This window comes from Nyctibius grandis, chromosome Z (genome assembly GCF_013368605.1).
Source record: "Nyctibius grandis isolate bNycGra1 chromosome Z, bNycGra1.pri, whole genome shotgun sequence".
Taxonomy (NCBI): Eukaryota; Metazoa; Chordata; class Aves; order Nyctibiiformes; family Nyctibiidae; genus Nyctibius; species Nyctibius grandis.
This window is the reverse complement of record NC_090695.1, coordinates 39,512,614-39,539,592: the sequence shown is the minus strand read 5'-3', so window position 1 is coordinate 39,539,592 and position 26,979 is coordinate 39,512,614. Positions and strand designations below refer to the sequence as shown.

The window sequence follows — 26,979 nt, the reverse complement described above, 5'->3', positions numbered from 1 at the left end:
AAGTGCTCTGTGTAGATTTTGTGACCAGCTGCAACAAGCTCATAGCTTCATCATCGCATTCACCATATGCGTTGCCAGAAAATCCCAGTTTTTACAAGGAAGACAAAAAAATGTTGGAAGTTGAAAGAGTTGGCTAAAAAAAGAATGGTGAAAAAGAAGTGCTAGCTATGTAGTTTAGAAAAGAGGAAATTGCTATTTAGATTAATTTATCCCTTTCGGACTTAATTCTGCTCCCACTGCTGTCAGATCACTATTTTAACAGACATCTTTATGTTCCTTTCAAATTGTGTTTCTTTTCAGACTAAGGTCTTCTGTCTCTCAATGCATGTAAAGTTTTGATTTTGAAATTAAAAGTCCATCTCAGTAGGCTTAAACATCAGATGTTTCTAATTTGATAAAAATTTAGAAATCTGTTTTGAAAAAGTAACTCTGTTTGCTATATAAAGAATTAAGAAGCAGATTAACCAAATTAGCTTAGGCAGTTCTAGAAACAGTGCTTGTGACAGTAATGGAATTTATATGAAAAGTATGTTTCCAGGTGCCATTGTGGTTATTCATGCCTATATTTAAAGATACTTCATTTAAAACACCTACTGGAATTGCTTGCTTACTCCAACAGAAGTTCAGTTATTTATTTATATATGAGGGAAGTAGGGAGCGTTCTTAAATCTGTACCATCTCTAATGTGTGTTCCTGTGTATATTCAATTGTGGAGTTGTATAGATTGTGTTAGTCAATGTTTAGGAGCTCAGTTTTCAGGAGGGCATTTAGCATTTTGCAAAGTGCCCACAGGGAGCGAGTAAGTGTTCTGTATCACGGTGTACAGCTGCATCTGCTGCTAGAGCAGATATGGGTCTTCTAATTGTCCCGTCCTGTAGGTGAGTGTGTACAATTGCTATTGCTGACTTTACTTTTTTCCCATCAGTAATGACCTGATCTCATTCCATTTATATCAGCAGAAAAAGTCTACACGATTTCAATGAGCTGCAGACCAGGCTTGCTCTTTTCTGATTCATCTGACAAAAGACAGTATCATTCCCACGTGATCAGCTGTAATGGCCAGTCCAATTCACTGAGCACCTCTTAGTCCACAGCCACCCATGCTGATCAGTTCCTAAACATGAGGCTGTCCCATGTAAATACCTCTTGTGTCTGTTATACAAGAAAAGCTGGCAGTGCAGCTCTGTAAACTCCCTAAAAAAGAGGGCTTTATCATGGCTTAAGCAAGCTGCATTGGCAAAATCCAAATAGTATTTTCTCTCCAGAAGTCATGTTCAGGGGAAGCCCTGCAGCCCTGTCTGCTCCCACAACACCAAGGAATGACCCACAGGCCAGCAAGTTTCCTGGTGCAGCAGAGGCACATCCTGCATTGGAGAGGGGAGCAGGCAAGGTGCGCTGCCCAAAAAATCTGGAGGCCCATGCAGAGCAAAAAGTGGAAGTGGATTTAGCGAGGACTTAACAAGAAGAGGTAGTGCAGGATCAAGCAGCAGCTGGAACAAGTATTCAAAGTGGTGTAACTTACTTCCACAAGCAGTCCTCCTGGTTATTCATGAAAATTTGTAGGACTCTGGTAGTGGCACGTCAGAAGTCAGCTGGGGTGAGGATCTGTGTTAGGAAGGTCTATACCCATAAAGAGTATGGTTTCATTCAAGACTGGTAATATTCATTCACAGTACAAGTTTCGTTTTAAACACTAATTTGATTTAGACAGTGATTGCCTGGTACAGTACTGCAGTCACGTTTTCTTCCTTTAGTAGTTAACTTGATCTCTTTTTGTTACAGAGTTCTAGCAAGCCAATAGGAAATATGGATGATGCAAAAGACTGGAAAGAACAGAAACCAAAATATATAATTAATCTGAATATAGCCCATTTATTGGCTGCAAGAATTCTATCTATTCAAAGTTTGACATTAGTAAGGGAGACACTGAAAATTAGAATTAAGTTACTTTGGTGTTATACAGATTTTTTTTCATTCATTTAAGGGCCTGAGAGTGTGTTTTACTTTTTTTATAACTAACTTCTGTACAAAACAAAGCATGGCAGATATATGCTTAATATATCTTCTGTTCTAATTGAGAAAGTGGGTTGTTTTCCCAAGAAAAGTAAATGCCCTAATAAATTTTAGTTGTGTTTTTTTTAGCTCTGTCATATGGCAGCCTTTGTTATACCGACTGTGAAAGGTGTTGCACGAAGTTGTTGACATGTGAATGGAAAGTATTGGTACCTGTTTTAGCAATTTGAAAACATTCTTTCTGAATAAGCATGAAGTTATCAATAAATTTAGAAGCCAAACCACCATTCAGCTAAACATGTACGCAAACTGTGGCATAACAGAATATGATGCAAATGACAACCCAAAACTTGCCATTCATCATACAAGTTGTTAGAAGGTGTTATTTTACAACTGAAGCAGTTGGAAGAATGAGGCATAGGTGAGCATATACCAGTGTGGGGAGTCAGTTTCTTTAACATTCTTGAAACCTATTTTGATCATCTGATGATGATTGGAATAGTTGGTCAGAATGAGTGATCAGAAAAAATGAGAGGCCACCCTTATTTTGAGAAGCAAGTAAGAGTAGAGCACATCTGCCTTCAACATAAGTGTTCACTGTTTCTCTTTGTTTCTGTTTCAGAGGTCAAGAAAATTTTTTCCAATCACATTTTTTGGCTCAATCAGCTGGATTGCATTTTTTTCTTACTTAATGGTCTGGTGGGCACATCAGGTAAGGAGGTGGTACTGGTACAAAATACAAGCCCTGTATTGTGTTTTGCACTGTGAGAGATCGTTTAGAATCAGAGTCCGTCATCTGTCTCATGCTGAGTAGCACTTTATTTTAGGACCTGCAACCATGGATGAAGTAAATCACTACTCAGCAAATGGAAGGTAGTTCAGAGAGCTGTCGTTGTCCTGACCACAGGACTTGATCATTCTGGTCACATCAGAGCCATCAGCAACTGCTTGTCAATACCTGCTGGTTCTATTTGACAATCTTATCTTTCTCCTGAAATGTGGAAATTTGTGAAAAATGAGTAATTCTCCAATCTTGCTGGTATTCTCCAAGCTAGTCAGCAAGCTCCAGGATAATATTCCTGGTTAAAGATGTTTACAGCAGAAAGCATTTCATAACTGCAGGACCTTTTTTTGCTGTTTTTGCTTAAACCCTTTTAGGTTGGAGAGACCATTGGTATTAGCGAAGAAATCATGGGATTGACTATTCTAGCTGCTGGTACATCCATTCCTGACCTTATTACCAGTGTTATTGTAGCACGCAAAGGTCTGGGGGACATGGCTGTATCCAGTTCTGTTGGAAGCAACATATTTGACATCACAGTGGGGTAAGTCCTACAGCAAGAAAGTTATGTCTATTTTAACAGGTCTTTTGTTCTTAGCACATTGCTGTGGATTTGCCAAGGTGTTGCCTACAACAATTTCCTGCCAGTGATGCTTAGAAAGGACACTGATGCATATATGCAACAGATACTACCATTTCAAGTGCTCTGAAGTTTATAGACATGTACATTACACCATTGTTACAAATTTGTTGCCTGATTCTCTCTTTGATACATTGCGGAGCTGCCCAGGCAAGTGAATTGCACTTTAAAAAGTATGCAAGAGCATTGTTCCAAGAAGGAATTTCTGAAGCTTTTTATGTTTTTTGTCAGGTTGCTGTTGTTTGCTTATGTTATCACTCATTGTGTTTATACTAGACGTTTCTTTATAAATGATGATCAGGAACAATTCATCACCTCTACAGTATTCAACATGTTTGCTGTAATAAAAAACAGAATGTAATTGTGTAGCTCATTTAGGCTGTTGTTGACACGTGATTTTTTTTATATACCTGGCAACTCCCTAATTACAAACCAATTCTCTGTTAACACAAAGAATCCTTTTGTATAGCTCTGACAATGTGAAGCAACATATGATTGTGCAGAAATGTGCTATTTAGACTTTACTGCTTCACAGCAGCTCTAGGATAATGATGTGTGGCATGTGGTTGGAATTCAAATTCTTTTTTGACGTTCTGAGACTGAGCTAGGTCAGGTCCAGAAATGTTGTAATCTATGTCTCAGTGTTTCAAAAATGTGCAGGAAATGTACAGACAAACTCTGTCTTTATTCCCATATTCCCATCTTCCCATCTTCAACACAGGATAGAAGCATTGAGAATCATGTCCATACTCTCAGTTTCTCCATCTTTGGTTATTTCTTGCTATCACACACGCAGAAGAACAGGTCTAGTCATAGTCGTGGTCCCAAACAGCCTAGTCGTAGAACAGATCATGGGTTAGGCTGCTGAAAATATACCAGCATCTGCACAGGTACAAAAAGGGATACTCAAGTTAGAGTGGATAGTAGACGGCTTTTTTACTCCATCTGTTAGCTAATGGCAGTACCTTTGGACACAGCAGAAAAACTGGGCCACTCTTTTCTATTAATCCAGAAGCATGAAGTGTTTGAAGTAACATCTATAAGCAATAGACCTGCAAAACATGTGCAAACTTCACTACCATGTCCTTCAACTTGGAGCACATAGGGTACATTACAAAACTTTTCTCTTTTGCAATGCGTTCTTACTTTTCTTAAAATTTTTAGTTTTTCTGCCAATCAAGATGTCCTGTAGCAGTCTGCTAGACCTGATGTATTTACAATAGAAATGGCACAGTTGAGCTCTAGGCTGGTTTGGTTAGTACTGAGGCTGTAATAAATTACTCTCTCTTGAGCTGCTTATTCAAAGTTTGAATGTTGTGACCTTCTGACAGCTCTCTTCGTGCTTTCTAAGCCTGCTAAGCTCCAATCAGTGGCTTCAGTATTTATTTCGGCTTGACATCTTCCAGAGGGATGTTCCCTTATTCTGTGGCATCAGAGATGAGAAATGCGATGACAGAAAATACAAAAATAGAAATTAAGCTGGAGTTCAGTTGAAGTTCACTTTTTCACACAGGTTTATACAGTAAATGTGGATCAAGGCTTTTAACAGCCAAACTTCGGGGGCAGTGCCTTGCAGAGTGCTGGTTCTTCACATCAAGAACAAGTCTTTAGGCGACCCAGCCTCCTGTAATGCAGGATCTTGGAAAGACATTGGAAGTAGGGTCTTCTGCAGATGGTCTGAAATCCAGAAACAAATGAAAGAGGTCTCCCTGCTCACAGACAGGATGCCAGGTGATTTGTCAGTCAAGGGAAATGTAATTCACCAATGTAACTGGTGGAAGAGTGGGAAGCCTAAATCCCATGGATTTAGCCATGTTCTCCCCTGGAACCATGTGCAAACTGACAAATTAGTTTTATGTATATATTAGAAGAGTTTCATGCCTCACTTTATGCAGGAAGCCTCTGGTTCTATTTTGAAATGCCTCCAGAAACTTTCTAGTGCCCCTTTCTATACCTCTGCAATGTTTCCAATTTATTTTTCTGTTTCTTAACAGCCTTCCTCTTCCATGGCTCCTGTATGCTGCAATTAACAGCTTTGCCCCGGTGAGAGTCAGCAGCAATGGTCTGTTCTGTGCAATTGTCCTCCTCTTCATCATGCTGCTCTTTGTCATCCTCTCCATCGCTTTCTGCAAGTGGAGGATGAATAAAATCCTGGGCTTTCTCATGTTTGGGCTTTATTTTGTGTTCCTGATTGCCAGCGTCCTCCTAGAGGACAAAGTGATCCAGTGTCCTGTCTCCATCTAGTGGAATGTACTGTTTCTTGAGGAAAAAAAAATACATTTTTATTCAAAAAATATATCTATCAAAACTAAACAGCGAAGAACCACAATGGAAAGCTTCTATGAGAATAACCCATGGATTTGTAAATTTCCTCTCCCTCAATTTTAAAAGAGAGAAAGAAAGAAAAGGATACAAAAGGTGGATCTCAGAGCTGAAGAATGACTGCTGCTGGACAGTGCAGTTACACGTGAAGGGCTGAGTCCAGCTGCGCTGAGGTTTTCTTCATCTGCTGCAGAACATCCTCACTACTCAATACTGGAGATGCTGCACATGAACAGAAATGGCAAAAGCTACTGCTTCTCCTATGCCTATGGAACATACCTGCAGACTTCTCGTTCTCTGTAGTAGTATACACAGACACACAGCGTGCTCATTTCTTAAAGCTCTCATCTTCTGTTAACTTTGTAGAGGCACCGCCCCCCACGCACCCTGATATGGGATTTTTCTGATCATCTGCTGAAACTCCTGAGTGGAAAGCATACACCAAGCGCATGAGTCACAGACAGGGAAGAGCTTGCACATCTCTTCATGTAAGTGGATTTATATGATGTGATTTCAGCAAAGCCAGGGAGTTCATCAGTGTTTTGATCCTCTGCATCACAGGTCCGTAAAGGCAATCAACAGGATGTTAATGGCGGTGTTTATTACATCTTGCAAAACTCTTCAGATTCCAAAAACTCTGGCTCTGGCTCTAACACTGAAGGGGCAACACTGTCTCGCCATTTTGTAACTGGTGCAGATTTTCATTGCATTCACATGCAAAGACCAGAATGGGGATACTCTTTCTTATCTAATAGCAACACAGCATGCAGAGAGATCATACAACTACTATGTGAACACACCCTTTTTTTCTAATGCAGCAATACCAACAACAGTACCAATGGCTTTCAGATGCTGTTATCATTGTGAGTTTGCCTTTTCATGCCAGAAGAAAAAGGCTAATTTGCTTATGCATAGTATTTCATACAGAAAATAGAAGTACTTGTAAAGTGGCAGCCTAATTCCTGAAGTGGATATATATTTTACAGGCTATCTTTCACCATTACTTGGAGTGTAAGGACCTTCACAGCTACATATAGCCATTGCTGGAAGAGATCTCCAGCTGATGTACAAAGCTGGGGCAGTTCATATTTGCTCTTATAAATCTTGAAACTAGGTAGGAGAAACTAACAATTTAACTATAGTGGAGCTGCAGGAAACCTACATGAAAAATTTTCAGTATTGCTGGAAGTGTGAATGTCTAAAAAAGCCCAGCAATTAGTGAAAATGCAATATTCTTTTACTGAAATCCTGAGAGAAGGAGATCCAAACTTAGAATAAAAAAGTAAGGAGGGAGAAAGCAACAAGGTGTTCCTCTTTCCTGTAGTTTGGATGATTAAAAAAAAAAATGGGAGGACTGGAGTGGGTGTTAAGAAATTATTTCAGATAATCATCATTTGTTTGTTCAAGTCTTTTGTGCAGTTAGAGTTCATGAAATTTCAGTGCATTTCTGTGACCTGTTTCAGCATTGTTTTGTCTTCGTATTGCGCTCACAATGGCAATGCCGTGCTCACAGCTGTGTAACAGAAGGCTCAGCACATTTTGTCTTGTCTGTTTTTCTGTGTTCCATGCTGTTGGCTTCTCACTCATCCCCTTTGTCCTTTACTGTTTTCCTGTAATATGTGTTTGTATATAACATTATCTAGTTAGAGAATAAGGACTTGACAGAAAACAATGGTAGAGAAAAGAGTAGAAAATACATATTAAAAATTGCTGCAATGTTAACATGATGTGATATCATGAAGAAAAAAGTGAGATACTAATGAACAAAAGCAAGAACAGTAGGACTTACAATACTTCATGTCTTGTGCTGAAGTATTAAGTCCTAGCTACATTCAGAATCAGTATTTGATCTTAAACGTGCATTTGCAACATCTCTTGCTGCTTAGTGCTTTTCAGTGTGAGCTTCTCTCATTGTGAGCAAAAATTTGACTGTGTATTTAAGATCCTTCTTTGCTCCAGAATCCTTACCTGTCTTAACGATAGTGCTTCCCACCTCTTAACATTTGTTCCTGCAGGTGTACACCATGGAAGGATAAGATATATACATACCTACAGTGCCCTCTACTGATAAGAACATCAATCTTGCAAAAGCAAATATATAACCCAAATTCTGAGCTCAAATGAAACAGGTGTCCCAAAATACAGAGCTGACTCCACAGTATAATCTGTCCCAGAGGAGTCACCAAATGCTTTTTATTTCTGATGACAGTGCTCAAAACAGGCTTTCAGTATGACCCAAGCAATCCTTTCCGGAGTGCACAGAGTAAGACAGAGCAATCTAAAAGAGCAGGTGCAGGATCATGATAGGTCTGTGTATATGGGCACTTACAATACACAAAGATGCCCAGATTCACTGGTCTGACATTTCAAATCAAGAAACCAAGGAAGGGCAAGAGTCTGATCTCTGTTCAGTACACTACTCCTTTTTTTTTTCTTTTTTCTTTTTTTTTCTTTTTTTTTTTTTTGTGATTTTATGGGCAGCATTGTGTAACTCCCACACTGGAAAGGAGGAAAGCCCTGCCTGACCTTGAGAGCTGCAAGAACACTCTTGTGTGCTCTGCAAAGTGAGGGCAGCAGGAGCAGCAGAGACTACTGCCCCACTGAGGGCAGATAAGGAGAAAAGAGCAACTGATCCAAAGCCCTACGCACTGGGAATTTTTCAGTCACAAGCTGGCATCAACGGCTTGAAGGAAGAATTTTATGTGTAGGGCTAAGGGCTGGTATCCTGTAATGGGATTTGTATTCTGTCTTAAAATATATCTGACTTACTTCTTTCCTGTGTCTGCTTGCCCTTAACATATTTATCTTGTAAGGTATTAGAAGTAGTTTTTTCCCCTCAGGAATGAGACACCTCATGGATCCCACTGCCTTGCGTCTGCTGGGCAGATCATTATTCAAATGGCTGAATAACTGCGTGATCTGTGGCAGCTCAGCTCCAGAGGTAATAGGAGAGATTTCAGTTGTGTGGTGCTTTCTGTGGAGGCTGGCTGTGAAAGCTGGTTGTACTTACCAAGGCAGCTTTCTACATAACTGCTAGGGTAAACTGTTTCAGGGTACTTGCACGCTGATGTGCTCTTTGATTATAGGGCAACAGCTGTGCTGATAAGAGAAAAGAAAGGCAGGGGATGCAGGGAGAATCATGGCCCCTTGTCCCATGCAGGAGGAGTTTGAAAATCTTTAACTGGAATGCTGAGAGAACAGCCGAGAGCTGCTGCAACCCAGTGACTGGACATCCATAAGCTGTCCAGGCTCGATGCCACCAAAAATGCACACCACTTGTTAGGACACTCCTATTTTACAATCACAGCACATTTCCCAGCATGAAGTGTTTCTCATTGTTCGTAACTGTTTCAGTGTGGGCTCCATCAATGTTTCTCAACATTGTACACCTAGAAGTCACATTTCTATTTTCTTCAGTCAAAGTTCTGAATGACTTCACTAGGGATCTGGTCCTGCAAACTACCTGAATTCTACAGCAAGTTGGTCAGCACTGAAGCCTCTTCTACCTGCCTGTATGCCTGTGCTCATTTATTCAATTGATGCTGCTGTCGGATAATCCTTATGAAGCATAAATGAATAATTAATACAGAAATTGGTGTTATGATCAAGATCCTGTTCTGGTGTAGTGTTTTCACGGTTGGCAACACAGTAAGTAAGATAAGAATGCAACTTCAGGTTAAATAGCCAACTCTCTGTGGCACCATCACACTTGAACAGAACCAATGTTGGACATGATTTTCGGAAGGGATTTCCAGTAGAATTTGAGTAGGATTGTGGGTCAGACTGTAACCTGTTTTAAAGATTTTCTGCACTGACTTCATTGGAATTAAAGCAGAGAATGGGCCCCATCAGTACAAAATACCATTGGAGTCCTACAAGTTATTTGCTCTTTTCCACTATTAAAAAAAAAAAAAAGCCGTCTTCCCTCTGCAGAAGCCACCGTGGTCGAATCTGTAGGGTGAATGCTATAAAAGTGTGATAAAAAGTGTGATATGAGGATGATCTCCTCAAGAACTACATGTAGACATGGAAAAATCTTTCAGCAAAGCTCTGTGTATTTTAAATTAACTATTTTACTGAAAGCTAGTGCTTTCTTGTAGTACAGACAGGCTCTCTGTGTCTGTATGCCTGTGCTTATTTATTCAATTGATCTGTCTGTCTGCATAATCTTCATGAGGCATAAAGCACAGTGGGTGACAAAGCAGCTTATCTAAATGTCATTTGATGTTTGTAATGGCAATGAACCTACCATGTAATTTCCACATCTGCTACTCTGAAGTAGTTTATGGTAACTGTCACTCATGGTACTGTTGTGTGTGGATATGAAGGTCCACAAAGCGGTAGGTTAAACATGTGGTTAATCCAAGTACTGTAAAAAATAGATGCTTAGAAATATTCTTAATGTTTGGATGTTTTTTAAGGGATTATTTCTCTGGTTGTCATTTACTTCATTACAGATTTTGCGAAAAAGGGGATATACAATTTTTTTTTAATTATTCTTCTTTTGGCAGTAATTCCTTAAAATAGCATCTTGTGATCCATATAACTTACGTTCTGAATCAAATATGAGTATGTATCAGATGGATTTATTTAATTTATAACAAAGAAATAATCCCTTCTCCAACAACTGGCCCACTGAAATACAAAAGATTTCTGCTGTTAACTTGGACAAGATGTCGATTTTTATCTTAGGATCCCGTATTTTTAAATCCGCTTGCGTAACAAACATAATTGTCCTGGGAGCTACATACAAAGAGACAAATTGCATTCACATGTATTCTTGGAAAGCCATTTTACCTCTTGTAAGTTAGAATGACAAAACTAACTGAGAAAGAGGCATGGTTAGTTCCTTTGAGCAGGTGATTCTTGTTTTCCTGCTATTCCTGGAAAGTTTGATGGAAGAACCTGCAGCTGGAAACATATCTGTAGAAGGTGATTTTGAGATTAGCAAATGGGGTAGTTTGCATTTAACAGTGTGGAAAAGAGTCCTGCTCCAGCTGTCCAACAGATAGGGGTTTCCATCCTGGTTGATGTTAAAATGATCCTTCTTGGATCTGTTGCCATCAGTTACAGGAATATCAGTATTGAGATACCCATCATTTCCATTAGGACTGGGGAGAGTAACTTCCAGACTGAAGTTATGCAATTCCGTGCACCCATCTGATACAGAAGTCGTATATGGATCACAGCTCTGTAGTCCAGACAAGTCATCCTGTAAATCTGCTGTGTGTTGCTAGTTGTCAGTGTATGGCATCTCAGGACTTGTCTGCCTGGATGGGTGCATCTAGTTTGCGCATTCCCCTGCCCATGCTCCTGTCTGGCTGGACGTAAGCCATGTCTTCTCCAGAAGCCATGTAATCACATTAGCATGGCACTGAGCCTGTGCTCCCAGCCAGCCAGATGCAGGTCAGCCCCAGCCTAGAAGCCACGTAACCACTTGGAGCATGGGTAGACCAGATACACAACTGGCCACATTGTTCCTACATGAGATGTAAGTGGCCCAGGACAAGATTAAGAAATAATGTCATTCGAGATTGGTTAATGAACGGTACATTCATGTAGATTTATTGTAAATTCACCCCTCATCAAATGCAAAACCAATCTAAGCAATGAAATTTGTATGCGTTTTTAAAGATCTTGCACTTTACTATTTTTTTTACTTTTATTTTCTGTCACATAGTTGTCTTAATGCAAAAAGAAGCCATAAAAAACCCAGAAGACTAGTATGGGGTTTCTAAATAAGGGGATCGTTAATTTTAAAGTAAAGAATCCACTTCATGTCTCTGTTTAAGGTATAATGTAAAATACTGTCAAATAAATGTACAGAGAAGCAGGCTCTTTTTTTGCCTTAGTGAAGCTGTGAGTAAGTCAGGACGAGTTTGCTCATACTCTTGAGCTTCCCTGTGGGACTGTACAAAATGCTGCATGCTGCCTTTGCAGCAGGGGCTCGATCCTGCCATCCTTGTTCACCTCAGAAGAAGGAATATAATGTTTGCAGAGTCAGGCCCAATGAAGCAATTAAATCATCCTGTTACTCTAATGCTTTATCCCACTGAGATCACAGTAAAGGAAGCTCCCCATGCTTTAGTAAATTTGTAAGAGATGAGTTACTTCTGTCACATTGGTTTTACAAAAGAGTTAAAGTTTTCAGGGTCAGGCTATCCAATATAAATCAACCATTTCTTTTAATCCACCATCAGAATTAAGTAATGCCACAGGGATTTCGCTTGGTTTTGTGTTCATTTCCATTATCAAGATCCCTGTTACACAGTTTTAATTTTGCAATCCTGACTCTGGGGACTTGACTCACATGAGAAATTATTTCTGTCACTTAAGATGGCAAGATCAGGCCAGTGTATTGTCATGTGAAAATAATAGTAGCGTGTTATAACTGGCAATCAGACGCTATTTTTGTAGTAAAGCTTTTTTAGCTTGTTTGTTTCACTTTGTAGTTTTCGTACTCTTTCATCTCTCATTTTCAACTTACTGTAAGAAAAATCTGAGTAAGTCCCCCATCTTACTCGTTTCAAACTTAAAATGTATTTCCATGGAAGCCAATCCAGGCAATCCCCTGAAAATTCCAGTTTTTCTCATGTGTTTATGTGTATGGGTCATTATTTACCAGATGAAACTCTTGTATCTCTGAATCAGTATATTCTCTGTGAATATAAGTTTGTATATAGTATGAAAGTTACCTTTCTTTGTACCTAGGCTCGGAAATAATCCCTTCTGACAAAGGTCCTACTTCACTGTATCTACAGAATGTTTCACTGTGGCATGTACACTTTCTCACCTTATGATATCAATAGAGAGCTCTTCATATAAATCACTTTATGTAATTGAGTTGTCTAAGTGTGAATAACAACAACAATAAATACTAATAAAAAGGCTTAACTGTGTCATTTTGCTCAGTATCTTCTGTCTTAATTGTCTTGGACTTGCAATGGCTCTGAAAAATAGTATTTTAACTACGTGCTCTTGGTTGAATGGTGATTGGCAATGCTACTCTTCATTGTAAGTGTTCAAGCAGCACTAACTGCCTCTTGCCATGTCACTGTGCTACCTGCTGTGCATACACAGAGTAAGGAAAACATCCATATCCCAGTGAGCTTAAAATTTAGTTAATCAAGGATTTTTCATCTACAGCCTGCTGTGAATCCACCAGATGACAATTTCCTGGAGCTGTGTGTGTCTGGAGCCCTGTGGTCCTGTTTGAGCCAAGTTCCCCTGCATTTCTTTACTTGCACATTTGCCCACAGGTTGTTTGAGTGCCATTCTTCAGTTTGACACCTTCTCATTTAATCTTCAGGCTGCACAGTCTGTTGTCCTTGGCAGCTAGGATGTTTGGCTTTTTTTTAGTCTGTCATTGGGTGAATGACACTTTCAAACAAAAGAGTGTTCTTTAATAAACAACAGCAAAGGAAAATAAATAATGTTAAAAATTTCCCATGATCAACCAAACTTTCCATCCTCACAAGTCATAAAAGGTTGCAATAGATATTTTTACTTACTATTTCTCCCATAGTAGCCCATGAAGTCATCCTCCACAGTAAATCTGGACATTTTTTATGAGGCATTGTGCCAACCCTAAAGGTGTGAGCTCAGGGCAGAGACTTTTCATTCATCTTTAACCATACTACAGCTTTAAAATTTTAGATTGGAAATGACAAAAGAAATTTGCAAATAGACGAAGAGTTGAGAATGCTGATTGTCCCGAGACTTTCATGCCTGCCAAATGGGAAAAACAACAAGGTCAAGCACATCCTACAAAGAGCAAAGCTGGTGTATGCTGCAAGTCACAGAGGCACATGTGGAATGCTTTGAAATTTAGGTCGGCGATGGAGAGTTCAAAATAAAAGCTGTGTGAGGCTTTATCTGAGAAGTGAATACACACACAAACACACAGGTGTTCACCAGTGTGCTCTGTGGGTGTGTGTTGTCTTACCCTGCTGCCTGGTAACATTTGATCCCTGCCTCAACTTCAGCCACTTTTGAAAGGAAGCAGAGAATTTAAAATCCTTCATTACCACAGCAGGCCTTGATGGCATATGACTGATGTGAGCAGGGGAAGGAGAAAAATATATTAAATATCCTCCTCAGTCCTGCCTGGGGGAATGATGGCAAGTTTCCTTGCCATGTGTTTCCCCTACCACGAGCAAGTACTTCACTGCATTATCTGTAGTGCCTGAAAAAACAAACCTCTGTTTATTCACTATTACTTTTTCATTTACAAGTAGTTATATTTGGCGTGTTTCTTGACAGGGAGAAAAGTGATGTGTGTTGTTAAACTGAGTATGTGATCCCTCCCCTGGAAAAACTTCAGAGCTTCCCTTTGAAACATGGAATTCCTTTCCTGTCAACACACCTCTCGGAGAAATAAATATTTGTGCCAGATACTTGCAAAGAATACAGAGAGCTAGACTACACATTATAGCCCTAAAGAGCTGTTTTAATCATCCCTTCATCTCCTATTTATGCAAATTTCCTTATCACAATTTGGATAACATACATTTGTTGTGGGCATGGTTTTTTTTGAGCAAGGTGATGAGGTACCAGTGATTAGTCCGTAAATCTACAGTATTGCCTCTGAGGCCTCAAACTCAAACCAAACCATTTCTCCCATGCTAAATATGAGGGTCATAGGCAGAGAAGTTACCAGCATCCTCTTAAGTTAAAGAGCACCAAATTGTATGTTTAAGCAACAGATTGACAAGGATCTTTAACTGAACAAGAGTTGTCCTGCAAAGCTTTGAGTTACCTGGAGCCACTTTTCACCTCTCCACCACAATGACGAGTAAATACCAGCCCTCCACTACAGCTTTCCACTAACTGCTGCCATAAATGTGTGAAATTACACGTGCTAGTTCCTCTGTAATGGAGGATTGCCTGCAGCGGGGCTGGGTCTGAGCCGAAGAGGAGGTCTGGCTTGCTGTCTGAGGCAGAGAAGGAGGTGAGTGTGAGGGTATGCTTGTGTGTACCTTGTGTATATCTTACTAGAGAAAATATGTCACTTCACTGGACCTTGAGTTTGATGCTGTATTCCAGAGAGCAGGGCAAGGGGGGAAGACTATGAGGAAAACTGGTAAGAAAATTACCAGTTACAATTTATGTCTAAAATGACACTTAATAGACCGCTTTCCTTCCTGTGTCTCTGCAGCCTAGTTTAATTGTATTGTAAAATGAAGGAGTGGTTTTGTGTGCTGTTTCAATTTGGTGACTAAGGGATTGTAGCCTGATCCTTTGTACAGATACTGCTAGCCAAAAGTAGCTCTCAAGAGCTTATGCATCTCACAACATGCAAGACTATTTAAGAAAAATTAGCTTGGGTACTGGAAACATTAGCTCCTTCCAGGCTAACTAATTGTTCAGCATTTGTGCCTCTTGTCAAAAGTGTCAGTAAACCCATTTTCTGTTATATTTTATAGCCTGTTTTTTTAAAAATTATTTCCTAAAATCCAGTTTACTTCCCACTCAGAACAACGATTTTCAGCAAAGCTCTTACCAGAAACTGACTGAAAAGGAGGAATTCTTTAAGGTTCCTTATTGCTAATAAGCAATTTTTCCCCAAAAAAAAAGTTTCCTGCACAACCTCTTCCCACCACCACCACCTGTCCTGCTAAAAACCTGTTTAAAATCTGCCAGGGTGTTGCCCTGAGAAGGTACCACCAGGCATCATGGAAGGAGCAGAGAGCAACCGGCATAAGCAGGGAATCCTCTCTAGTTTCACAGTGGGTTTGTGCCAAAGTCTGGATACCAACAGAAAGGTGATATTATGCACCCACCGCTTTACCTGCCCTGGTGAGGTCTACCACTCCTGGTTTACAGAAGGGAAATAGAAACAACTTATTGGCATAGTGGTGCTTTGGCATCTGTTTTAGCTTGTCTAGAGCTGCTAAGGTCACAGACCTCAACATGCAGGCCTTGTGAGCAGACGCTTCTGGGAGGGGGTAAAAATATTAAGATCTGCCAGCCACCAGCTCTGCCACAAACTGCATTAGGAAGGGGTGGGCACAGTGATCTCCCAGGGAGACACTAGTCTTGGCAAGTGCCAAGGGAAGTAGGTGGACTGCAACACAAACAAGTCATGTCCTCAGTACACAGAAGGTGCCTTATCTGGATTAATAACTGGTGCCAGCATGGTTGCTGAAGCTCTCATTTTCTTGAAATTACATCGATAATAAAGTGTCCAGCAGCAGGTGTGTTTGTGGACATTTGCAGGCAATCATTCCTGCTGACAGCAAGGCAATAATAATAAAACCTCTAACACAGGAGAGAGCAACATGCAGCCAAGGCCAGCGCAGCAAGCAGGGTGATACATCTCCTTGTGTCCTTGTTCTAAATATATGCTTCTCTTAGCATTACAGCAGCTGTTCCCCTCCCCAATTAAAATCCCTGCTGGCCTTCCTTGTGACAAAAGCATCTTCCTCTGCGCTGATTTCAATTTTGAATGTTGCAGAATAAGGGCAGTAACAGAGATAATAGAGTGCAGTAGAAGTACTGACTACATCTGCCAGTACAGGGTAGGTTTTGCTTACAGTCAAAGCTCTGGGTTTCTCTAGGCTCCTGCACCAGTGCGAGGTAAGTCAGACAGCAGCTGGGCTTACATGGATTTTTGCCTTTATTTGTCAGCCATGTAGAGAGTGGCTTCTCACTTAGACTCATGCAGGGTGAACTTCCTTATCCCCACCACACCCCTGTGAAGAGCTGTGGATGATGTTTTCCCTCTACACTGAGAATTCAATGGATTTCTTTCTTCTGTTCTCTATGTGTCCTGATTGCATGCCAAGTAACAGAGCACATCCAATCATTTCCTGAGGAGGACAGTGAAGGTCTCTGTGCACCTGCAGGAAGGCTCTGGGTGAAAGCACACATCTACCGAGCATCCAGAGCTACACAAACTCACCACGAAACCTGCAAGCTGCCAACAGGCTTTCCAGGTTGTGGATGATTTGGTGATTTGTCCAGACTGGTTGCATCTGAAGGCATAGGCCATGCTAATTTTTCTCCGTGGACCACTGATGAGTCAGCAGCAGAGTGAAGAAGGTTTTGATGTCTTTGAGAAGCTGCGAATGGGATTAAGCCAGCCTATGCAGAGCTAGAAACAGCAAAGGGAGGAGGCTCAAAGAACCTCTTTTCCCTAGGTTGGAGTCGTGTTCTAATCTCAGTTAATATGCAGCTAATTTGAATAAACTAGCAACCAGGTTTTTATTCACTTTGTTAAAAGAAATTGTGACTTTTTGAATTCTTCTATTGCTTAAAAACCGGAAACATTTCTGGTGGGCAGTGACTGTGGTGACAGCTGAATGCAGGTGAAGGCTTTGGAAATTTGTGGCAGTCTCTTATTCTGGCCTCAGACTGCTCTTAGCACAGGTTTAGCTCTTCTGAGCTTTATCGTATTTAGTCTTTCACTTGGACTAAGCCTTGTGCTCATGTAACAGTGTCCCTTTAATTTCCCCCATCCCCTACTCATCTCCTGTGACATAAATGAAACAGAACGTAAATGAAATAGAACAGGATGTCTGACAACCTGTTTCACATATGCTGCTGGAATATAGCTTATGCTGCAATTTTCAGGCATTCAGTGTTTATGCATTGCTTCCCATGTATTACCTTCATCAGACTGCTGTAGACCTAAATGTTTTCCTGATCTGTCTTGCTTACCTACTTTGTTTAACCTGTTAGTAGCACAGTGAGTTCCAGAGGTTACAGCTTCTCATCTGCTTCTGTACTCCAGCCTGTAAAATGGTTAATCACTTGTTTTGTTCTACTGAAAGTTACCCTGCAGAGATGCTCATCTTTATGAGTTATGAGTATTTGCTTAAAGGCAAAACCCTCCTCTGGCATAATGTGTAAGCTCTCTGGACTATGGCAAGAAGAGATACAGAAACCTATGGGAGAGGAAAACTTGGTTCCCTTGCATTGGCAGGGAATGTCTTTCTGCCCTTACACTCTAGTAACGGGTGTAGCAGCTAACACAGGATGAAAATCTAGCAGAAGAAACACATGTATTTTCCATGTGCATTATTAGGCTGAGATAGTTTTACACCTTAAAAATAAAATGCTGCTGGAAACCAGTGCATATTTCATTTTTCAGTGCAACATATGCTAAATAACAGAGCTCCCTCTGCTAAAATAGGTTTGAGGTAGATGATATCTCTTGAATATAGCATTTCTGCTACTTACTTCTCTTTAAACTGATACCACACACTCTAGCACGCATTTCAGCTTTCTATTCACAGCAACATGGGTGAGAACCCATGAGGAATGATGATCTCTTGTTCCTGAGACACCTACACAAAGGAAAACATTATGCATTCCCATAATTGCCAGTCTTTTAACATGACTGTGTGTGAAGGAAGGTATTTCAGCCGTGGATAAACAATTCTCAGACCTTGAGGCTGAAAAGGGCTGTTGAGTTTCCCTAACCGTGAGATGTTATCTAGGTCAAGGGCAATACCAGGAATCACAGGGTTCACAGCAGGGGGGAAAAAATGCCCCTTGAGCAGCTCTGAAGAACATTCTGTTCACTTTACCTTCAGTGCTTTTGTCTGGAGGGCAATGGGGAAAAGTTCAGGCAGGAGACCTCAATGACAAGGTTCTCTAAAGTTCTCAGATCAAGGCCACAGACAGCACAGCTCTGCTGCTTGAGTGATGATCATCCCATAGCTACAGACAGAAGAGGTCAGGGACAGAATATAAAAGGGAGAGAGATGAGAGGAAAGGAAGGAGAGATGGGAGCCATTTCCATTTCTGCATGACACAGTCCCTGTCTTGTTTCAGGTCTATAGTTCCTTATCCCCTTTAACTGGTCTGCATTACTCCTACTGGAGTCTGTATTCTCTTTAATTTTGTAGTGCAGCCTGCGTTAACTATGAAGCTAGCTCGTTTCACAGTCTAAACAGCCTCTACAGGCCTGACCTTGCCCTCAGTGGTAGCAAAAACTCCATTGGCTTCACAGTGGGAGACATCAGTAGATGTAGTAGATGCATCAAGAGTGAGTCTAAAAGAGTGACTTTGTCTCAGTTGTTGGACTGATGCTTTCAGAGATTGTGTCAAGAGAACTGAAAGCAAGATAAATCCATTAGTGAAGACGATTAAAAACACATACAGATGAGTACAATTTGTGCAGTACTTCTTCATGAACCAAAGGGCTGGGGAGACAGTACATTGAGTTCAAGTTCATTATACTGTTGTAGGCAAAAAAAATTACAAAATGCACCCGGAATAGTAATGTGGAATAGTAATTGCTGATTTTAGACGATTACCTCAGCCTTTCAAAGTGTAATGAAGAAATGTCCTGAAAGTATGAAGTCTACTGCAATCAAAATAATAGGGGATCAAAAGCAAACACATTATCCAAATATTTCAGTTGTCTCTGTTTCCTTCAAAAATCTGATATGATTTCCTTAGGAAACACAGCAGGATGCCTGCCTCTATGCCTCTTCCAGTCAGGACTTATTCTTGTATTTTACTCATTGGCTGGTTTCACTCAGATCTGACAGAAAGGTGAAAATCTCAAAGGCAATTCAGTTCCCACGAGCTTCACAGAAGCAGCCACCTTAGTGCAGAGGAAAGAGTTGCTATGAAGTGCCCCTGCTTAAAAAGAGGTGAATGACCTTCTGCACTATTAGACATAGAGAAGTCATGGGAGGGAAAGCCAGAGTAGTGTGTGGGGCTAGGAAAACTGTGGAGCATTGGAGGGTATGGGTCTGAAGACATAGGATGCCTGTTGCAATCTCCTGCCCAGAGTCCCCAGGCTGGGGCTGGGGTTCAGGCAGGTGCCACCCCAGCAGCAGAGCCAGCTGTGGGCAGGCAGCACAGGGAGTAGGACTGCTAGTTATCCCAGGTGGTTGTTCCCCACCAGGGCTAACATCTTGGCAGTGCTGAGTATAAAATCAGTCTCCTGAGAAGAAGAAATTTAAGAACTTCTGAATGACAAGAAAAACCCAACCTGCATGTCATGCTCAATGTCTCAATGGTGCTCAGGAAATTGTTGCTAGACCCAGCTAACCTCACAAACTGTAGCTTAGTAGTTCATCACTCTTTTTCTAGAAGCAAGCCCGTCCTTAAGTATCCCATTCAGCCAGTTAGAGATAATCATACTGCTAGGTCTATTTAGGCTTTTCAGGAAATACTACTGTCAAATATTACTGTCCTGGATCACAAAATACAGCGGAATTGTTTGCAGGCTGTACCAACCAGACCATGAAAGAAAAATCATTGTTGTGAACTATTGCTTCATTTAAAAAGCCTGTCTGATGGAGGTGTAAAGAAATAAGATTCATTTTGCAGATCCTATTTGATCCTGACAAGGTTCATGTGAAGACAACAGAGACTCAAATGACAGAATATTTGGATGATTTGGACAGAACTGAAATGTCTGTCAGACTGCACCATTTTTCATTATTGTAGATAATGATCAGCTATAAAACAGTATGTCACAGTCCAAGGATAGACAGATCTTGAGTTGTATAGAAACCCATCCAGCACTGCAATGTGATTCTCCACACTTCCATTATTTATTATCATTATCAGTCCTGGCTAACCAGGGAGGTCTGGCTGGAGGCTGGCCAATGTAATGCCCATCCACAAGAAGGGCCGGAAGGAGGATCCCAGGATCTACAGGCCTGTTTCCCCCTGGTATAAAAACAATGAACCAAAAGATTTAGCACTTGTGAAAATGAACAAACTCTCACACTTTACAATTAAACTCTGATGCTCATAGCTACAAGGTATATTCAAGGCCAGGCATTCATCACGGTTCAGTGGAGGCCTGGCCCTTTATATAAATGACAGCAATGAGCATTAACATAACATAGTCCTTAAGCAGAAGCTGATCCCTCTTGCAAGAGATGTAACACCTTTCACTTTAAACACAAGCAGAGCACTCCTTGCAGATAGGTCTTTATACTATGGCTTACAGTAAAATTTCTGATGCTTTGTATACTCAGGTCCCATATATATTGGTGTATATAGGAATTTCTATGCTACTAAACACTGTGGCTACAAACTGCCACCAGTATTAGCAGGTTAGAAGGTATCGTGTAACTCTTCTGTCTGTAATAGTTTCCAGTGCCACAATCACTGACAGTTGTTGCACAGAGAATTAAAAAACAAATAACTGCTAGCACAGGTACCAGCTTGAAAGCTAGGACACAGCAGTTTTATTTGTGGCAGAGACCAAGAGAGAGGGGAAAAGAGGAGAAATTTAAAGAAATGTCAAATTGGACAATCACACATCAGGGTAACAAGCAAAATATATGACCAGCATGGAAAGATTTGAGGAAAAATCACCAAGCAGCGAGGCCAAAGTACAAGGCTGTTCAGCCACATGGTCTCTGACTGCAAAACACCACTAGCGCTCTCACCAACATCAATTATGATACTGTAGGGTTTTTTCCTTTCCTATGTATTTTTCTCCTTGCAATATTTCTCCCTTTCTGCAGGCTAGCTAAAACTGGTATTGGCAACACACATCACAGCTCTCTTCTGGCCCAGTAGGCTTCTCCCCTCGCGCTGCTAATTACCCCTTTCCCTCAGTGGAAATACATAGTGCTGTCCATCACAGTTCAGAAAGTGACACAAAATGAACACAGCACGAAGTAAGAAGTAGCCTCCCCTTTGCTGAGTGCGTCACATTGTGCTCTATGAGGCATTGCTCTGTGTCAGTAACCCTCTTCCTCTCTTTTGTGTCTGTGGAGAAGACATGTGCCACTTACCGAGTCCTCATGATCTCAGCTGAGCAGAGAATTCCTGTGGTGGACACCTTGCGCAAGGTTCTTTATTTATCTTTAAACCTTTTATAAATGCACCTTATTTTGACAAGGGCACAACCCTACAGCATGAAAAGCAACACACACTCTCTGGCAATTGACATGATGCTGCAGTTCAGAAACCAGGAGACCCAAGAAAGAGAGGACTTCATTCTCCTGAATGGATGAAGGACAGGTCACTCAAACTTCTTGATGATCTGCCTCAGTTTTGTGTATGGATTGTGATATCTGGTTCCATAGAAATAACATGGACTGTTGATTTCTGGCTCAAAGGCGTAGCTCTTATTTCAAAGCAAGGAATGGAGACGTTGCACGTGTGTGTGAGCTAACACCAGAATGTAGTCTTACTTTCATACAGTTTTAAATGGTGTAGCACTTTTACACAAACTTTTCCACAATCTTGTGGAAAGACTCACAACAATGTATCAGGACCCTGCCTGTCTTGCCTTCATACCTGGTCCTCAGATTTCTAACACACAGGAGAGCAGCACTGAATTTGATGGGGCTTTCCCTCATTGCCTGTAAGCAGTGAGCCAGAGCCTTATTTGAGGGTAGCATGTCAGCAAGACCCTGCAGGAATGGGATATGGTTACAGCGGCATTTCAGGGGATTCACACAAACACATGTGTGACTATGCCAGAGCAGTCCCATTGGTGGTATCCTTTTAAAGGCATTGGAGCCCTCTGCCTGATTACACACCACCAGAGGCAGGATTTACATTGACTTTCAGAGGTGGGACAGTGCTTTAACACAGCCACAAAAATCAGTTCAGCAGCTCTTCATAAGACTGCAGCTTCATGAACACCAGGAAAAGCACAAGTCAAGGCATTTGGAGATAGCTTGGGACACAGTGTACTAGCATCACAAGTTACAATGCTAAAGTTTTCTGAAAAACTTCAGAAGTATTAAATCCAGAGCACATACGGAGGGGCAAGTGTACTGATAACAAAAGGCTTGCAGCCTGTTTGTCCACTAGTCCCTTTTGCTTGTGTGACTGGAACCGAGCAAAATGTGGGTATTGGAGCACTGGAAGTTTTGAAGAATAGGCTAGACAAAAATCTTCCTGGGATATTTTTGAAGGGCTGAGCCTGCTTTTAAGCTGATGGTGGTTTAGATGATTTCCTGAGAACCTTTCTAGCCCTATTTTGCTATGATTTCTTGAAAGCAGACTTCATACATTGCTTTTGCTCTCTTGATCAACCTCTCTCCTTTTAGTGAAAGAGCTTAGCAATTAACAAATGTAGTCCAGGCACTGTGGTCAGCAAGAGAGATCACATCACACCTCTCTGGAGACACTGTGTGCAGCTGTGATGGTATAATATTGAAACACAAAGTTATCTGTTTCCCTAGGATGCTGCAATCATTGCTCTATGCACTGTCAGCTGAGAAGCAGACCACATCCCTGTAGACAGAAGTATAAGGAGTGCAGCACTCCAAAATGTTCACGTGGAGAATCACATTGCAGTGCTGGATGGGTTTCTATATAACGAAGTCCCTTCTCTGCATTCCTCTTACAATTCCCACTTTTTGTTTGAGGTTTTTCCTTTCACAGTCTCTCCCTAAGCAGTTGTCTGCTGACGACTTTTACCCTCTTACCTACCAGTAAGGCTGTAACTCACAGCCTGCTTCCCAGTTGTCTCATGGGCAACTTAGCAGTTTCTTCTTGTCAGTGGAACATCTACCCTGAACTGACAATCACCTCCTCCACAGCCCTTTTTTTTCCCCCACAGATGTCTAGTAAGGCACTTGTTTTGCGTCCCACCTTTTAAGTAATTTCTACAAGTAGTCATTAATGTCAATAATGGGTACCACTTCCGTGCAACCACAGTACCCAGCCTTGTGCAGATTTTGCCCTCTTGTTCCTAGTTTAAATATGCACTTTTTTTATCCCTCTCAGAAACCAGTTTCTTCCAGGCCATGTCACTCACTTGTCACTGTAAACTAGCATCTGCAAGGGCTTGTAGCTTCCTTTTTTGTGGGAAATGGCACCTGACACAATGGGGATACAAATGATGCATTTCAAACATAGTGAGGTCCTAGAGCCGATAATGTAAATATTGAGTGTAGCTAGTGTTTCAGAATAACCTTTATCTTTTTACATTAAATGTCTACTTTTTTATCCATTTGTTTTTGTTCTCATTTTGTACTTACATACTTCCTGATTATGTATCTTCTAACACTGGAGTTTTCCATTTTCCAGTTTCCACTGCACTGTTCTTTCTTGACCAAAATATGTTTTACATTTTATCCAGTCCCATGAAAGTAATTCAAAAAGAACTTCCAGACTCTTCAGATTCCTTGAACTCTCCATGTTCCCTGCTGATAACAAAGTTACACAGAACATGAGCACTAAAACAACTTGCTTAGAATTTTGTTCTTGCCTTTTTGAGTTGCGGGTATTTTCCTTCTTCTTTAGTATTTATCAAGTTGATCACTTCGTAAGAATGTTTCATATAGTTTATGAGATAAATTAACAATAAATTTTACAGGATTAACTGACAACAGAATCCATGCAACAAAATAAAGGTGCTATACTTACTTTGGCATTGAGGTAGGAACTGTGACAAAAACAAAGATATTTGGGATAATGGGAATAGAGACAGAACCACACCACGGCTCAATGTTTTTTAAGAATTTTAAGAGAAGAAGCAGAGTAACTCATTTGGTAACTTTTCAAAGATAATTGGGGCAATTTCCGTAGACCATTCCAGACTCTGGTAGAAGTAGGTGTAAAAAAACAATGAACTCAAAGAATGCTGTATGGACTCTGCTCACTGGTTATCTTATTTATTTTCTGGTCAAGCATATGAAGAAGAAGTGTGAACAGTTACTAAGTGATGCAGATAAATTGCAAATTTCAGAGCTTCCTTTAGAATTCTAAAAACAATGCAAAGAAGTAAGCTAGATGCTTTAAAAAGGAATCTGCATTTTTACACTTTAAAAGCTGACACTGAGTGCTTCAGAAAGATAAATCCTGTAACTCTGGTAAGTCACTGATTGAAGAAACTAATGCATGTGATAGCATAACACATGCAATTTGGTTTCTAAACTGGCAGTCAAGTACATTATGGTCAATGACAAGCTATGTCATATAGTGTGCTTTCTCTTAATGCTGAGTCCCTTGGGGCAAATTCTTACAAATTAAATTGTGATCCAGGGGCCTGGGAACCTTTGAGACCCCTGAAATGATCAGAATATTGAACGAAGGACTGTCAGGTCTCCTCAGTAGGGGAAAGACCCTCAGTATGAGCAAGCCTGGCAGCTAACATAAACGGTGACCAGGGACCAACTTCTTGCCAAAGCTAAGGTTCAGACAGCATCCAGATAATACAGCATCTGATACGAGGCCAGTCATACCCTTCTAAGAGAAATACATCCTATGTCAGCCCTACATCTAACAAATCAGTTACTGAAAGCTTAAAAGACAGTGTGCTTGAGGGTGAGCATAGGCAAGAAGATGCAAGTTCTTTTCTGCCTGTGCTTTGAGAAAGCCAAGCTTTCGGCTGCCTCTGTGTAGGCCTTTGCTTTGTTTGAACAAATCACTGCATCAGGAATGAAATGGTAAACTTTCCAGCAGACAAGACAGACATACATTTTAAAAGAAAGATAATTAGGTGGGAGAAAGCTGGACACAGAGCAGGCAGTGTCTCTAGGCAACTTTCTGCATGCTGAGGGTAATAAAAGCAGCAAGGAGAGAGACATACAGTCAGAATATGGGTTGGGAAGGTGATTAAATATGTGTGGTCCACAGTATACACACCACTGAATTTTTCTCTGGGTTCCACCTTTCTGCCCTCCAGTGGTCATCATTGTGGGCATTACTGGAAGCTAACTTCCATTGTGATTTCCATGGACTCTTAAATTAGGAGCATCCAGGAACACAAAGGTCTAGCCATGATCATGCTTATGGGAAATAAGCTGGGTCACTGATAATTTACACAGTACAGTCTCTTCGGAGAGCACAGATGCTCTTATTTACAGTTGGTATTTCCCTGCCAGGGCAATCAGGCCAAGTCCTCATCTCCAGCTCCATCCACAATCCATTCTGTGTCCAGCCCGTGTGCCTAAGGATAGAAATGAGAGGAAAAAAGATCAAGTGTCTGTGTCACCAAACTGCCCCCAACTACCCCACGTCGCTGTCCCAAGGCAGGATCAGCTGTGCCTGTGGCCTATATAAATGCCTATAGCTTCTCCTCAAACAGCTACCTCCATGAAGAGACAGCAGTTCTGAGCCTCCACAGTCAGGCTACTCCTGTGTCTCCTGCACCTCACTTCTCCTAACACCCTGTCTGAATTTTTGCACGCTTCCTTCTACATACTTACATCTGTTAATGCCCACCTCACACTGCTTTTTAAGGCTGACTACGTCTATTTCTCCACACAGGCCATTTTTTTTCCAACTGCTGGTAATCCTCATTGTTGTCCTTCTCTGAGGGAAAGGATTTCTTCCAGTCTTACAGATTTTTTTTCAGTATACTGTTGCCCTTTTTATCTTTGATGCAGTGACACCTTATTTTATTATATTTGGCTCCTGATCTACACCAACCCTTCAGTTTCTTGTACGAAGAACTGCTCCTAGTATTCTGCATCCAGTGTTGTCAATGATGCCTGTATATGTGTAATACTTTGCTGTTACTCAATTTTGTTCTATTTTTCTACAATTCAGCAAGCTACCTTTGGATTTTAGACCTGTTTTTCAAGGTATTCTTGAACCTTCCCCGACTTTAGTTAATCAATATCTTCCATGTGGGCACTGCTGAACAATTAAAACAGGTGACCCAGGAAAGATTCCCTGATGAACTCCACTTGACACCTTCTTCTGGTTTTATAATGGACCACCTAGAATAGCCCAGAAGCAGCTATCCAAACAATTTCCCGCTATTCCACAGAATTTCCCAGGTTTGCTGGGGATTTTTCTCAGAAAATTCCATGTTTTCTAGCACTTTTATAATAATGTCCTGTCAGGCAGTGCTAGAATCAGTGTCAAAATCTTAACAGCATACTGTTTCTTCCATAGCCACAGGGACAGCAAATACCGTAGTGTAGAAGAACACTAAACTAGGTAGACAGAATTTGCTCATAAGAAACTCTTACCTCCTCATTATATGTTGGGAGTTTACAAACAGTTTTTTATGGTTCCTGATTTTGTGGGCACAGAAGTCACGTCCTTCAAACTTCAGTCCTCAGCTGCCAGAAGCATGTATGGTGATATGAGATTTCCAGCTGCCTCTCTTTGGGGAGTTTCTATCTTGTAAGTTTGGAGAAAAAGGCAGGTTTGTGTGTGTCACCAAGAAGTAATTCCTCCATCTCTGGAACAGAAGCCTGTGAAACTCCTTCCATGTGTGACTGGCTCCTGATGCTGTAGCTGGTACGAGCTGCAAAGCCCATCCAGAACTTGAGCATTGCTTTGGTTTCCCTCCTGGGTAACTTTTCTATTATTTTAGCAACAT

General features: G+C 40.9%; 1 protein-coding gene and 1 long non-coding RNA gene across 3 annotated transcripts in view; one reads left to right on the top strand and one right to left on the bottom strand.

The window, feature by feature from the left end:
• The window catches only part of SLC24A2 (solute carrier family 24 member 2), a 109,406-nt gene extending 103,728 nt beyond the window's left edge, over positions 1 to 5,678 (top strand). For both annotated transcript variants that reach the window (XM_068423383.1, XM_068423381.1), the window contains 3 exons: positions 2,636 to 2,725; positions 3,172 to 3,338; positions 5,429 to 5,678. In XM_068423383.1, coding sequence (XP_068279484.1) covers positions 2,636 to 2,725; positions 3,172 to 3,338; positions 5,429 to 5,678 — 507 coding nt within the window. The remainder of the gene's footprint in view (positions 1 to 2,635; positions 2,726 to 3,171; positions 3,339 to 5,428) is intronic.
• Positions 5,679 to 23,705: 18,027 nt separating this feature from the next.
• On the bottom strand, positions 23,706 to 26,945 carry LOC137676880 (uncharacterized). The gene is made up of 3 exons (XR_011050177.1): positions 26,624 to 26,945; positions 25,290 to 25,593; positions 23,706 to 23,848 (listed from the first exon to the last, which is right to left on the bottom strand). It is a non-coding gene; the product is annotated as an uncharacterized lncRNA (long non-coding RNA).
• Positions 26,946 to 26,979: the final 34 nt, after the last annotated feature.